The sequence below is a fragment of the Cyprinodon variegatus genome, unplaced genomic scaffold (genome assembly GCF_000732505.1).
Source record: "Cyprinodon variegatus isolate N-32 unplaced genomic scaffold, C_variegatus-1.0 Scaffold1249, whole genome shotgun sequence".
Classification (NCBI taxonomy): domain Eukaryota; kingdom Metazoa; phylum Chordata; class Actinopteri; order Cyprinodontiformes; family Cyprinodontidae; genus Cyprinodon; species Cyprinodon variegatus.
In genome coordinates, this window is record NW_015151702.1 from 49,971 (window position 1) to 66,403 (window position 16,433).

Below are 16,433 nucleotides of genomic sequence, written 5' to 3' on the forward strand. Positions count from 1 at the left end.
CCTTTTATTTCAAGTTTATTTATTTCTGTATTTATTTTACCAGCAGCAGGAACTCATCCACCCATTTTCCAGAATCAGCCATGTCCAGGTGTCCTATCCAAGCATGTTCATGTGAGCCGTTGAGTGGGAGTGTGTGGGAGATGGCAGTAACAGCTGGACTAAGCACCATAAATGGAACACAGAGCCACTGAAAGAGAGAAATCACAGTCTTAACAAAAATCATTTTCAGATTGGTGCAAGCTTATGGATTTGGGAATAACTTACTTATCCTTGATTCCTTCTCTTCCTATAGTCTTACTCATAACTGACCCAATAGTCTATGTTGAGTTATCTTTACTCCGCTTAATTGTTTCAAGGTTTTAAGAAGAGTAACTTCATTGAACAATATTTGCATTTGCAGCTTTATTTAACTGTTGGATATAATTTTTAAATAGTTTTACATGTTGTATTTCTAATTAGCATCATTTTACTTCTGTATTGAATTGCTTTTTATATTAGTTTTACATTAATACTTCCAGCATTTAAATGCTATGTGTATTAGTATTTAATTTGATTTTGATTACACATCCCATTATCAGTAATTTTGTTTTTTAAGGCATCTTAACTACACTTTATATACCCTACTACTAACTTCTGTTGTGTGCCTTGTGTCTCATCATCTTCACACAGTATGTTTACTGAATCCATCTAACAAGAATCAAATCTGCCAACAACAAATCAAAAATCTGTTTAATCTTGCATTATCTATTTCATGGTCCACTGTTGGGCATATGTGTTCTAAAAACACCTATGTGTCATGATCTGGCCTGTTTGCTCTCCCTTAATTAGTAATTCCTCTCACCTGCCCTCTTCCTTCCCTGCCTCAATCATAATTTATTCCTCTCACCTGTTTCCTGTGGTTTATATTCAGTTCAGCCTGAGCATTCAGTGCCAGATCATTGCTTGTCTTTTTGTTAGTCTGTTCAGTTTTATTTGGTTCATATCCTGGATCCTAGCTGCCAGTGGAAAGAGGGTTTTAGTGTTTGTCTTGTCTCCTGATCGTCCACTGTTCCTCCCCCGTGGAGTCCTCTGGGTTTTTGGCTCATTATGGGGGGAGGTTCAGTTTTTATCAAAGTAAGCCTGGCTCCAGGGAGGAGACCAGTTTAAAGTCCAGCTTCAAGTTCCGGTTCTTACGTCCTGTCTCGGCTACCCTCTTCCACTGAGCCTGCCTGTCTTCTCCTGATCCTGTCTGCTCCTGTGCGTGACCACCTGGTCATGCTTCTGGTCCCAGTCTGACTCTGAACCCTCCTGGAAGCCTGTGCATGCCTGGAAGTCTGGATCCTGCCACCTGTCTCTGTTCCTGTCTGATCTGGATCCTGCCTGTTCCTGTCTGTTCTGGATCCCTCACCAGGATCAGCTTCCAGCATGACCTCTGGGACTGCAGCACTGGGGACACTCGTGGTCTGGACTGTTAAACCAGGTAAGTGACCAACCCAGATAATCATATATCAGTTTATCGTGGTCACTTACCTGTGCTTCCTCCCCCAGAGTGTCTGAGATTGGGCGGTGCCCCGCCCCCCTGCCTGCAGTGTCCGCGAGCCACAGCTCTGCTTTTGTTTTGTTTTTATTTTAATAAACCTTTTGAACTTTCCTACTGACTGTCTCTCCTGAATACTGGGTCCATCTGTCCCCGATTCATGACACTATGAATGTATGTGGTCTAATAGAAAGACTGAGACATTGGGCAGTTAGCCCAATCAGTTTACAGTATTGCCCTGTTCATAAGTAATTCAATAAAATGTACTTTTAAAACTAAATTATCTTTCAAGACAACAAAATCAGTGTTTCCAGTTTTGTAAAGTTTCTAGTTCAGCAGCTTTCAAGCATCAAGTTGTTTTGGGCCAAGAAGATTACAGGTACAGGGAGGATCAAAGGTAGGGATTTGTACTGTACATTTGCATCTCATTTACATGGCTACATGGACAGAGGGAGCCTTCTGCTCCCATTATTTGATTCATGAGGCAGTGAAGAGGAACTTAAAAAAATGTTTAGAAAACTCATTTTACTATAACTACAGCAGCCTATGGGATTTTAGATGGAGACTTTAACCATATAGAAATAAAGCTGTCCTCCCCAAACTCCTCAAATATATAGTTTGTGACCTAAGAGTTCAGTATACTAGACAAGCTATTATGTAATACTCCAGTAGAGTGCAAGGCTGAAGCAGCTTGTTACTATTGAATGTCAGATCATAGCTCTGAGGACCTGTTCCCTACCAAAAAACCTCTGATCTGTAGAACCAAGATTAGGGCTGGGTAAAAATAGATTTACTCGATTTTGAATCGATTCCTTTATATTTTTGCAAAATCGATGTCTAGGGAATGAGATCGATTAGTTTTATAGTGACCCGCGTAAGGTTCACATTCAAATAAGTAGGAAAGATGCACTCAAGATTACTTCAACCCAGATAGCTGCAAATATAGCCAATAGGTTGACTGAAGACATTAACAAATTGGGGCTGACCAGAAAACACTCTGTAGTTGTTACAGACAACGCTGCAAATATGGTTTGTGCATTAAAGATAATGCAACTCATGAATGTCTGCTGTGTAACGTCTGCTCGCTCGGGTGAGGCTTCACTTTTTCACTTTTCACAAACAAGTTTGCACTTATGAGACAGCTTTGTTCACATCTCATGTTTAAACTGTCTGATTTACAAGTTTGCACTTTGTGTTTAATGTGACAGGAGAAAACAAAATACATGAGTATTTTGAAACACAGTTGAACCACTTTCATTATTGTAAAAACAGTTTGAATCTAAATTAATCGATTTAGAACTGTATGAACTGTGTGAAAGTCTTGAATCAAATCGATTCATGACTTTGCCGAAAATACCCAGCCCAAACCAATATGCCACTGAAACCCTTCATGCTTTAACCAGAGAGCCCCACTCAGCCTTATAGGATTACATTAAGCACATATACTCTAGAGTGTTAAAAGAAGATGGAAATCTTGAGGAATGCACATCTGCTCTGTCCTAACTTTGGGTCTGATGCTCTTCTAGCAACTGAGACATTTGTTTTGTTTTCTAACTAGAAACCATGGGTAGACAGCACAGTGTGGTCCTTCTTAAAAAGGACATAGCACACAGTTTAAGAAAAAACTGATATTATAAGCAGCCTGTAATTACGTAGTTTTGACCACCACCTTACACAGCTCTTTAAGCAACTGAGGGTCTTAACATCTTCCTCACTCAGAGGTCCAGGATCAGCCCCATGTCCTACAGTGGTATCAAGTGACCTCCGCATGAAAGGAAAAAAACAAGGCTGCAGGTACAACACTATCCATCCAGACGTGCTGTTCCTTAACTCCATAATCTTGACTTATCTGCACTACAGGTCCTCGACACTGGCACTCAATAGGGTTGTGTTCTCAGCCCTACGTTCTTTACTTGCTTACATGACTACATAGCTACCATATGACAAACAGACTTTGTAGTGTGAGATGACATACACAAAGGAGAAGAGATCCACACTAAATATCGAGGAATAATTTTATCCCACACACAAGTAATATAACATCATCGTTGCAGTGTCTGGAAGCAGCGGCCTGATACATCTCTCGGCAATTCCACCAAATGTGCCACCTAGAACGCTACAAACCAGGCCTCAATCCCACATCTTCGACTGCCAGCTCCTGCAGGAGCAATGGTCACAAAACCTTTTTTTCCCGCACTCCTAAATACAGTCACTCTTGAACATTTAAAAAGCTGCACAATCCTTCTATCCAACGTCCTCTCACTGGATACCAAATGGATAATCTCTGACTCAAACTCTCTTCAAAAAAGGAGATAAATAACTGCTGTGCCATCATCCTGACTGAGTCTTGGCTTCATTCATCGATACAGAACAATGCTGTTAGCCTGAACTTAGCGGTATGAGTAGAGGAGGTGGGGTTTTTGTCTACATACACACAACTGGTGTAAAAATGCTAGATCGGTCGCCAGCTTCTGCTCTCCAGACATCGAGTTTCTGACTGTTAACTACAGACTGTTCTATCTGCCCAGAGAGTTCACTGTGGTTGCCATCACTGCTGTTTATGTCCTCCTCAGTGCTAATACAAAAGAGGCCATGAAGATTCTATAACAGGCTATCACTGAGCTCAAATCTGCACACACAGAGGGTTTTTTCATCATTGCTGGGGATTATTTTTACCAGGCTAACTGGAAGACTGTTCTCCCTCATTTTTACCAACATGGATTTATCAACTCGGGTTCAAGACACTTTGGATTCAGCCTACCAACCCCCACTACCACCTGGGTCATCAGATCATATATCTCTCATGCTAATTCCTGCATAAAGGCCTCAGCTAATCAAGGCAAAGCCAAAAGTGAAGGAGGACAGAGTGTGGACTGAGGGAGCCATAGAGAAACTCCAGAACTGTTTTGAACGCTCTGACTGGGACATGTCCTCACAGACATTTTTAACACCTCGCTGGACCAGTCCATGGTGCCAGCATGCTTTAAGTCTGCCACCGTCATTCCGGTCACAAAGAAGCCTCAGGTCACCTCACTCAATGACTACTGGCCTGTCACAACGAGTCCTGTCATGATGAAGTGCTTGAAAAGGCTGGTTAAAGAAGACATTGTCTGCAGTTTCCCCTCAACATTCAACCCTTTCCACTTTGCTTGACGGAACTGATCTGATGAGGACGCCATCTCCTCTGCTCTTCACCTGAGCCTAGCACACCTGGAGGAGAAGAACACCCATGTGCGGATACTGTTCCTGCACTTTATTTCAGCTTTCAACACCATCATCCCACAGTATCTGATAGGAAAACTGGAACAGTTGGGCTTCAATACACCCCTCTACAATTGCTAGACTTCCTGACAAACAGACCTCAGTCACCTCTGACGTCATCACCCTAAGCACAGGCTCCCCTCAGGGCTGCATCCTGAGCCCCCTGCTGTTCACCCTGATGACACATGACTGGGTCCCCAGGTTCACCACCAATCACATTGTGAAGTTTGCAGACAACACTACGTTGGTGGGCCTCATTAGAGATGACAACAACCAAGACTACAGAGAGGAGGTGGAGCAGCTGGTGCACTGGTGCAGAGATAACAGCCTGATCCTGAATGTGGAGAAGATGAAGGAGATCATCGTCGACTTCAGGAAGAACTGGCCTAACTATGCTCCACTGTTCATCAACAGCTCAGCTGTTGAGGTGGTCAACAGCAACAAATTCCTAGAGCTGCACATCACAGTCAACCTCACTTGGACTGTAAACACCACCTCACCGGTCAGAAGGGCACAGAAGTGCTTGTACATCTTGTGGAGGATGAGGAGAGGCCACCTGCCCCCACCCATCCTCATCACCTTCTACAGAAGCACCATAGAGAGCGTTCTGACCAGCTGTCTCACTGTGTGATGTGGAGGCTGCAGCGCCTCAGACCAGAATAAAGTGAAAGGAGTGGTGAGAACAGCAGAGGATCATCTGGGCTCCTCTTCCCTCCATAAAAGACATTTCATCACAGCGCTGTGTGTCCTGAGCCCGTAGATAAATAAATGACCCCTCCCACCCCCACCATGGACTCTTATCCCTGCTGTCCTATGGAAAGAGGCTTTGCAACATTCGATGCAGGTCCAGAAGATTCCGCAACAGCTTCTTCCCCACTGCCAACAGACAGCTGAACTGTTAACAAAAACTCTAAATCAAAGCTCAGACTCTGCGTCACACTAATTATACCAAACCAAAATTCTGCATATTTGCACCATACATATTTAATGCTCTGAACTTCCATATCAATGCACTTTTTGCACCATGTCTTTTCTTCCACACTGTTTACATTTGATAACTGCTGCACTTCATGGACTGAAAATGTTCTGAAAGCTGTAAAACGAAATTTTGTTTTGTATACACTTTGTGTAAACAAAATGACAATAAAAGCTATCTTAGTCTAAGTCTAAAGTCTAAGTAAACCCAAGGAAGTCATAGTGGATTACATGTCAAATTTATACATTCTTTCTCAGACAAACAAAAACAAGATGAAACACCCCGGCCCATACTATGGCACAAGTGAGATATAAATGCAACATGATACATTTTGATGTGCACTTGAAATCTTCAGCAAAAAATTAGCTTCTGTTGAAGAATAAGCTCTATTTTTTCTATTTTTCCTTTTTCAACTTTCTCTTATGGTGTTATTTTTTGCCTTTGAGGATTAAAAACAAAAATCTCATTTAACAATGTTTATTTTTTTCTACTATACTTTGTAATTTCTGTCTGGTTAGTATGTATGCATCCTGAATTGGGTGTCTTGTGAAAAAAAAAGAATCATGGTTTTTAAAATGACAAAGACTCTAGGTCAAATGTGAAATATAATGAATCTTTATGTAAAACTACTCTGGGTAATAAGGCTTTCCCTTTGAGGAGTTACCATATCAAATTCCTTACCCCGAGGTTTTGCCTTACCTACTAAGTCAAAACCTTGACTTCCGAAAACAACGGGAACAGATTGTAGTCATTAGGGGGTGGCACATTTTCCTGCTTAGTTAGGCATCATGCTTTAATTATTTATAGTTTTGAAATGGTATACTGAACCTTTTTAAGCTTTTCTGTATTTAGGGGTATTCTTTAGTTTTTTGACATATGGTAAAAATGATGAAATGTACAGTTTGAGGTATTACTTAGAGTTTTATACAAATCTAACTAATTGTTTTTTTTTTTACTTACCAGGCTCACAAATATAAAACATAGCTGGAAAATATCTGTGTATGCAACTGAATAGAGGCCTCCTAAAAACGTATAGATGATGGAGACAGCTGCTGAGATTATAATGGAAACTGTAGATGATATTCCAAGAATTATACTCATCGTTCCACCTGCAAAAAAAAAATATTTAATTAATGTAATATATTTTTTACAGCTCACCACAACGTTGAATTTTCTTGTTTATTTGCTTCAAAAATGTTCATTAAACAGGCTTCAGCAGGCTGTCGCCTACGTCACAGAATTACAATAAGAAATTGTTATCTTTTTTCAGAGTTACATTTTACACACCAATGAAAGAGAAAAAAAATTATTGATTTACCCAAAGCAGCAAGGATGCAGGCAACCCATAATATATCACTGAACAAAGCAGGAAGCATGATTATTGCAGTGAATATGTTGCCATATCGATTCTGAAATGGGTCCAACATTGTCACGTAACGCTTTGATCTCATAGGTCTTGCAAAGAACAGTCCACCTAAAACAAAACATAAAGAAACCAGATAATGTTTTAAAGTATCACTGCAAACTCTGGTCAAACAGAATTAAAAAGGAGATCTATTTTCTTACAGTGCACTTTAGACCTGTCTTTACCTCCTTCTAGGCCTGCAGTTTGAAAATACAATACTTGTTGCAATGGGAAAAGTTGTTTCAGCAAACTATCTGGGTTCTGTTCATTTAAATATTGATTGATGTAATATCTATGAAACCCTATGTTGCTTTGTTATGAGTTGCCTTTTACTGTGCAATCAAAACATCAACTTTTCAGTCCAACTTTACTTTAATTTTTAACCAACTTCTCTTTTTGAAAATCTTATATTAATTATCATAATTTGATCATTCATTTTATTCTCTTGAACTACATAATTTATTCATGCAACTAAATTGTTTTTCTTTTTATCTATAACACTTTGAATTAATCACGTACAGTTAGAGTAGCTGGGGTTACCCTGAGTTATCGCTATAGTTATGCTGCTATAGGCTTAGGCTGCTGAAGGACAAAGGGAGCATTTCTCATTATTTTTGCTTTATTATAATCCTATTCTCCAAATATTCATTATTTTTTAATTTAACTTCTAGCTAAATGTTCTCTTTGCTTTTTCTCTTTATAGCTACATCTGGCCTGGTGCTCATTTTAGCCGTGACACCATCCAGGAAGGAGACATCAGTTTGGCTACTGCCTTAAAAAACTTAAATGAGTTGGACATGTTTTTAAGTGTTCAGTTTTCTTCTGTCTTTGACATAGCTATTGGCTCAGCTTTTATTGTGACTTTCTGTGTGGTGCTCTTGAGCTGAATTATTTATGTCATTAAATGTTTATGTTTTAATTAAAATCTATTGTGACTCTTTAGCATATGTGTGCAGAGATTTGTTTGACAATATTCATGCTCACATTTATTCTTCCATCTGTTGTCCTAAAACACCACCCATTTTGGTTTGTGATCACAGTACAAAATATAACAGAAAGCATTTATTTGTAAAGCACAACTTAGTGCATGGCAATTCAGTGTTATACGTGAATTAGACAATAAAACAGAAAAAAAGCAGAATAAACGCAAATAAAGATAAAAATAAAAAGAGGAGTAAACCTCTTAAAATTAGTTGCAATGGAAAGGCAGATTAAGAGTCCTGAGTTATTATGCATTGAATATCTAAAAACTAAATACACAGGTACCTTTTCTTAAAAAGTTTGACATTGTATCTTTTTGAATACAAATACAGTACCTATCAGCTGGAGTAATTTTGAAGATAAAAAAACAGATTTGTTAGTTTACTTACCCAACAAAAAATTCATTGCAAATGCTGGGGGCCCCAGAGCCCACACAAGGCCTTGAGTGGGAGTATAAACAGACTCAGCAGTTCCCATAATGTAACCACCACCAACCCATGTTGCTACAAGAAAAGCAGAAAAGAAAAAACAAAATAGAAAAATAAAGAAAGGAGGTGCATAGAAAATAGGCAACAGTTACCATTTTCACATTCTAACTCAGAGGCTTTACCTGTCATGGTAAAAATCCCGACCAGAACACTGATGTTGCGGCCACCAATGATAGAAATTTCGCTCTTTGGTCCTGTGCATGTCTTCTCCACCTTTTTGGCTTTATGAGATCCCCAGAATCCAATTGCCAGGATAAACAGGTAAAAAACGATCACAGACACGAGTCCAGGGACATCCACTGTCATGATGACTCTAGAAAAAAGACAGTTGTGCAGCACTTATGATGACGTTTTTATATATAAAACGACACAATCTAAAACATTTTGACATACATGAAATTATAGTTTACTAAACAATATATCTGTCAGGCAAACAAGAAAAATGTATGCAGCAAGGCAGGGTGAAGATCGAACTAAGTTTTTTTTTGTAATTTTCCAATGAATCTAGGTCATTACACTGCAAAAAAATTGAAATAATTTTTCTTAAAATAAGTGCATTTCTTCTCGAATTGAGGAGGTAAATGAGACACTTTTCCAAGGGAACAAGACAATTTACTTTTAAAATAAAAATAAAAAAACCAATTGCATTGTCTTATTTTAAGTGCATATCATCAAATTATCTTACTTTAAGAGTAAAAATACTCATTCAATTGGCAGGTCATCTTATTTACTGACTGAAATTAAACACATTATACATATTTTAGATGATTTTTGCAGTGTAGACTGAAACATCTGTTGGCCGATCATTTTGGCCAACATACCGGTAAGCATTTTTTTTTTTTTGTATTGGAAAGGACCAATACGTACTTAGTTTGGCCTATTTATGTGGCCTATTAGGTGCATTCAGCAGCAATGCTTGAGATTATGTAGAGTACATGCATTCCCACTCCCCTCCATTCATCATTAATGTAAATGGGGATGCAAATATACTGTAGCACCGTTAGATTGATGTCAAGATAATGCCTACAAAGATGTACTGGTCGATCTCTAGTCATGAAGTTGGAACTACAAAGTGAAATGTTTATCACTGAGTGGTTCAATAATTTTTACATTGAGAGATTACGTCAACCAGTACAACATCCCTCTACATGTACCATTTCCAATGATGGGAACCTCCTGAAGAAGATATTTACTTCAATCCCCACATGTAATTATGTCAGGTAGATCACTGGTGTTAACCAATACATGTCACTAGATAGAGGTAAATGACTACAGTGTGTCTGAGAGTTATACTTAAAAGTTTGACTGGAATAGGGTTAGGGTTAATGCATTTGTTACTAAAGTTATCTGCAATCTAAAAATGAAATCACTTTTTTTTTTTAAACTTTATATTTTCATATACTATTTATCATCCCAAAACATGCATTCAAACCCAAATTGAAAGATAGACTTGTCTGGTTTATTTTCCAACTGTCACTAGTCAAACTCTACTGTTACAAAGCATAGAACCAACAAAAGCAAATACATTGCTAATAAATCTTTTTTCATGGACCACAATGCCAAAACATAAAAAAACAGTCTGCTAATTTCTTGTTAAGTGACAAAAATGCAATTCCGGTGTCAAAAGATAAATATTAGGCAATTTTTCTTTGGTTGGTTGGGTAGTGGAAAACATACCGTACTTTTTATATAAATGATGGTATGTGGGACAAAACATCATATTAAATCAGGTTATGAGATCCAATTCAATTCAACTCAAAAATATGTTATTAAGGGGAAATTAAATAAATAGATAATTCATAATAATTACTAGTAATCTAATAACAGGCCCATGTTCATGTTGTTTCAGACAGCACCATATAAACACCCAAATCACTCCCTTTATAAAGAAAAATACCTTTATTGCATTCATATCCCAACAGACTTAATGTCCCCCCTGGTAAAGATGTAATAAATGCATTGAAATAAATATTCTAGGAAAATGATTTTTTTGGTTAAATCTTATTTCTTACCCCTCTCCTAAGCTGAGCACTCTCCCTAATTTTTCTATTTTCTATAAGACATTTCACTGGGTATTAGAAAGGCTGTAAAACATGCTAACTTTGTGTTATGTGAACATATGGTTTAGATCCTCATCCTGCTGAAAAACCAAATGAACCCTGTGGTGGTTTGTGGATTTTTCGCTCAGCTGCAAGTAAGACATTAGGGCAATGGGTTAGGAACAGTGTCCAGAGAGATTATTACCACAGCAGTGAAGGTTTCAGTTTTAATTTCTCCTCTTTCAGCTGTGGTGTTGATCTTGGATCAAGGCCAAAGAAATGGTAAGAATGTCTTGTCTGCATTGAACCCTTAATACAACTATCACTATTGATGTCCAAGATTGTTTTAGGGTGTCATTGGACAAGCACAACAATAATAGCTACCACTGGCAGCTCTGAGGCAAAATTTCCAGGTAATCATCAAAGGCAAGCAGAGAGGGGGTTACTGAGATCTGAACCGTGTGCAAACTCTAACAGAGAAGATGACCCAAAAACCAATCACCTGCTGAGCACCACCTGCACATTTATTTTATATTCTACAATTTTATCATTATCTAATATATATTATATATAAGTCTTCAGTAGGCTACAAGAATTATAGGTTTTAAGTTATGAAATAAAACCCAGCACTAAATTCAAAATTGTGAGCTCTAGATTTTTGGCTGATAGATTGTCCTAGAAAAAAAAAACTCTAACTGCATTGTCTGCCCTTATTCAGTGTTTTAAGGACTTGTTTTACTTCCCTTCGTAGAATGCATCACCAGGATGGAGCGTGTGTGGTTGGTCTCTGTGGTGCAGAGGTCACTGAGGGAGAAGGGGCTCACCCCAAAACTAGGGGAGTCCCAATACAACTTTTTCATTTCTGATATATGTTGATAATATAGAATCTGCTACTCTGTTAGCTAATATGTTGGCAGCTGTTTTGATCACGTTGGTGTTAAAACACAGGGCAGCTAGATAGAAATGCCAGCTTGCACGGAATTATGGAATGATATACTGGAGCAGAGTGTTTCTATCAGCTTATTTCTTTAGATGCAAGGCAATATCTTTCGATAAGAGACACAGGATACATAATTCGGCCAATATTTCTAGTCAATACTTGTGTTTTTTTCTTTTATCAGTATCGGCCAATTACTGCATTATCTGTGCAATTACTTAGAGCATTCAGCAGCAGACCTTAATATCATGTGAAGTTTATTTGTTGATAAATGTTTCCTTTTTGTCAAACTGAGACTGTGTAACATTTTTTTATCACTGTGTTTTTTCATTACGTGATTTCTATTATATAAATGGCGGAAGGAAAAGCAGTATGGGCTCTAAGAAACATCCCAAAACAATCTGCTGCACATACTAACAAACTGGTTAGACTGATGTTAAAATAATCAATATCACCATCAACTTTAAAAACACGTATCAGTCAATCTCTACTTTTGATTCTCACTTTTTAAGTGGTAGTGGACCTAATTCCAAAATCAATATTAGATAAGTGCATCCCTACCCATAACTGATAAGGAGAGCTATCAAACTGTCAGGAATCCAGTTTGTGTGATCTGTTATTTTGTGTTTGTCTCTCCCTCCACCAGCAAGTGGCACCCTTTCCTCATTGGTCTTCCCTGCACACCTGGATCTTGTTGGATCATTATTTGGAGGATTACTTAAGCAGTGGACTGTCACTACATCGACACCAGCGTGTTTGCCAGTTTTGGGAAGCCATCCTGCAAGCTGGATGTTTGGCCTTCTTCCCCTGGAAGGATTGTTTGAGTCTCACACTGAGCAGGGGATTAACCTCCACAAGTTCCGTTCAAGTCCTCCTGGTTTTCCGAGTGACAGTCTGCTCAAAAGCTCCTCCGGGTCCAACAAATGTCTACCTGTCCACTCTCTAACGAGTCACTACCTCTGGATCAACCTACACTGATTGGATACAAAGTGAGAGAAGAACCACCCCAAACGTGAGTCCCTTACCAGCGTTATCCTTATGGCATCCAAGATTCCCACGGTACCTGAACTCACCTCTGTGAACTTCCCTCCTCCCTTCCAGTTCTGGTTCACCAGCCCTCTGAGTACCAGATCCAACCCCTCAACCCCTTACCACAGTAAACCCGTTAAACCTTTGCCTTGCTCTCTGAGTGGTTCTCTGCATTTTGGGTCAGATCCTTAAACAAATCAAGACACAAACAGACGGAACAGAGTCTTGGTTAAGGTGTTGGCGCTCTCTTCAGCAGAAAAAAAGTAAATGATAATTTTTAACTTTGTTCCAAAAAGTAATTTCAGGCAGAAAGTTATAGGATTTGATTATGTTTAAAACCTTTGGTGGGATTCACTTTTGTAAGAGCTGGTTGCCAGGAGCCCATGGTGGTTAACAGCTGTAACCAAAAGTATAAAAGAATCTGTAAAAGCAGCACTCTGTGATATCAATAGGATTTAATAGGTTGGCCTTCAACAGCTTATTACATTAAGATGCTTCCTAATCTCTCTGTAGATAAGTGGATTATCTTAAAGCTGACTACAGCTCGTAGCCTAAACATATCCATTTAATCAATAATAGATACATAGTTTTGTCTATAGTTATGAAATTTCTGAAAGCAATCATTCCCCCATCTCACCATCTGCATTGCTAGTTTCCTATTTCCACAAAAGGAGAGAATGAATCACAGTGGCCATTAGGGCCACACATGTTCCTGTAGGCCTTTTTTTTTTTTTTATAAATCACAACGCTTGCATGGAAAGTGACGTATGACAAAGGCCTTGCATGCATATGCAAGCTATTTTTCACTGGTACCAGCTCTATTTGTATTGTCTTTGTTAGTATTAACTCCCCTTTGCACGAATGGTTTACCATCACAACTGAGTGGGCTACTGCAGTATATAGGCAGGGTCGTCACAGTAAGGCCACCCTACTGTTCGTATGTAACCCAGACACAAAGCAACAATGGATGACCTTCTGCAGTTTATGGCTCTTAGTCAGACGGAGTAAAAAAGAAGGACCAAAGAAAGGTGCAGAAAGCAAGACAAAGCACTCTGAATAGTATCGAGAGGGGGAAGTAAGATAGCTTTATCAAACTAAGGAATACAAGCTGGAAGACACACAAGGGAAAGCTAATGTTGCCTGCCGGTCTGCTATGCTGGTCATAAAACGCAGTTTTGTGGGTGAAGTCATCTGTTCTTATAAAAAAGGCTATGTACAGCCTCTCATTTATCCTTTAGGATCATGCATTCCACAGAGGGCTGGGAGCCATTTTGTTTCTGTAGGTAAGCAGATGTCAGCCTTGCTTTACCTTGCTTGGAAACTATCAGGATAAAAGATGTTTAGTAGGCCTGAATAAAGGACTATAAATAAAGGAGCAATAAAGAATTATCTAGCCCATTGATCAGTCTAAACCAATGTATGCTGCATCCTCTTCAACCAACATACTGTAATTTCTTATTGAACTCTTGGAGGGACACAAAGGTAGGGATTATCCACTGACATCTAGTGTTCCAGCCCTTTTAATTCATCGTACATCAGGGGCACAGATTCCCAAAGACAGTGTTATAAACTTTAATACCTTTGACTTAATGGCTCTCTCGCCAAATTAGGTAACTGACAAGAGCTCCAAATACCGAATTAACTCTACAACAGAATGGCTGAAGTAAAAAAAAAAGAATCAAGATGTATAGTAAATCACTCAAAGCCCAGGGTTGAAAAATGAGCTGCATAAACCAACAGTTCATCTAATGAAACAACTCAAATAAAGTTTAAATGCCTTTTGCAAAGGCAAATGACTAAGTGTGACAAGTTGAGTAATATGTTTGCACTGATCATCACAAATTAATCGCTTCAATTTGCACCTACTTCAGAGTGGAATGAACTGCAGAAAGATTTAAAGTTGAAATATCTGTTAATGTATTAACCCAGTTTATAAATATTGTTTATATTTGCAAATGCTTTCACTAAAATAATATTTTATATTGTTATTTCTATTTCATCTGTTTACCTAAATGAACCATAAATGTAATTTGTTGTGGTGTCTGTGGATTTTTGGATGTTTATGTCTTCCATTTAAAAACAGATTTTAATTCTCACAGATCTATATGGATAACCAGCCCTGTAGAATTTCTAAATACATCGCTGCATATATACAATCCTAGTTTTTTTTTTTTTTTTTTTTTTTTTTTACACAATAACCTATTATTTACTAAATCTACAACACTTACTGTGTAACGACACAACAATAGGCCCGTAAGCAACATTATCTGGGTGGGTCCCATATGAAGTACAACACTCTGGATTACCCATAATTCCAAGTTGTAGTGTAAAAAATAAAATACCCAAATACATTGTTCTTTTAAGATCTTTATTGCGGATTGAAACATATTTTATGAGCGTATTTTTTACCAACCGTCTAATGAACTATACATAGTTATTAACATAGTAATTAAAAGTACCACTGTATTGGTGTTGTTTAAACTGCTCACCATGATTTTGAAATCGGGCAAGTGTTGGGGTATAAAAGGGGGCTGGTCAGTGATATTAGGTAGGATTTAAGTGGAATTTTTTTTCGTACCATTATGTCTGCAATCTGACGTCCTAGTTCAAAATTGCGAAGGGGGCCAACCAGGTGTCAGTAACGTGGCCCCAAGGGGTCGGGGCCCCTTAAGCAACTGCAGTCTCTGCTTACCGTTGCTTACTGTATCACAGCCAGGCGGCTAAAGGACGCAGTGTGGCATTATAACAGTGCGCTGACTGCAAGAGGAGGAGGAAGAGGAGGAACGGAAAACTACTGCACGTGGCTTTATGTAAAAAAAAAAAAATAAATAAATAAAAGAGTGTTTTAAAACACGCAATTAAATGGCAGACATATATAATTAAAAGATTTAAATACGAATACGCCGCACAATGAAATCATCTTAATTGTGGTTATAATCCAACTCCGCTTTAACGCAACCGCATCCCAAGAGCGAACAATAGCATCACTGCCATTCAGCCGGTTATACATAACCACGATGATACACAACACCAATTCCGGTTGTTTTCTAACTCTTGCGCTGTTTTGTAAAATGTCCGATTCAAAACAATTTAAGCAAAGGCACGTGAAAACATTTGATGTTTAACTTACCCTTCAGCAGAAAGAAAGTATCAGGTATCCCAAATCCTTCCCGTGTAATTGAAGTCGCTCTGCTAAATTATAAAACTGACTGGGCGGGATGAGTTCAGCGCTGTGGTTCCGTTTCTCTTTATAGTCCGCTTCTTACAAAAGCATCATAGTGTTAACCATGGAGTGGCTTAAGTTCAAGGTGTCCCCAATATCTAGTGTTTTCTTGTAAATGTTGCCTGGCGGCACATCAATCGGATAACGGGGCTGGTTTGGTGAATGTAGGGAGCGACTATTTAAATAAATAAATAAATAAAAATCGCTGGAATGGAAAGATGATCTGGAAGCAGCAGGTCGGATGCTGCCTTTCTTCAGTTTAGTAACACGGTCTTTTTTTTCTTTTTTGTTTTATCTCGTGAGAGTCAAAGAGAAGTACCCACTCAGAGCGATATCGTTTCGCTATGCTACATATTTAACCCTGTGTTACCGTGACTGCGCTGAGCTGAAAATGATGCTTCCTGAAAGCTGACACCACATCCGTGACGTCTATTTTTAAAATAGCTAAATCCTCACAGATATGCCCCTAAGCCGCTACAAATAAAGAAAGAATTTACGCACATTCCATGCAGATAGATAGATAGATAGATAGATAGATAGATAGATAGATAGATAGATAGATAGATAGATAGACAAGC

General features: G+C 38.6%; 1 protein-coding gene across 1 annotated transcript in view; it reads right to left on the reverse strand.

Annotated features, from left to right (window-relative positions):
- LOC107102398 (high-affinity choline transporter 1-like) overlaps positions 1–16,163 on the reverse strand; it is a 21,462-nt gene extending 5,299 nt beyond the window's left edge. Inside the window, exons 1-6 of the mRNA XM_015401686.1 lie at positions 15,763–16,163; positions 8,750–8,940; positions 8,529–8,642; positions 7,072–7,227; positions 6,714–6,862; positions 41–187 (exon numbers count right to left, since the gene is read on the reverse strand). Of these exons, the coding sequence (XP_015257172.1) occupies positions 41–187; positions 6,714–6,862; positions 7,072–7,227; positions 8,529–8,642; positions 8,750–8,933 (750 nt within the window). The 5' untranslated portion in view covers positions 8,934–8,940; positions 15,763–16,163. The remainder of the gene's footprint in view (positions 1–40; positions 188–6,713; positions 6,863–7,071; positions 7,228–8,528; positions 8,643–8,749; positions 8,941–15,762) is intronic.
- Positions 16,164–16,433: the final 270 nt, after the last annotated feature.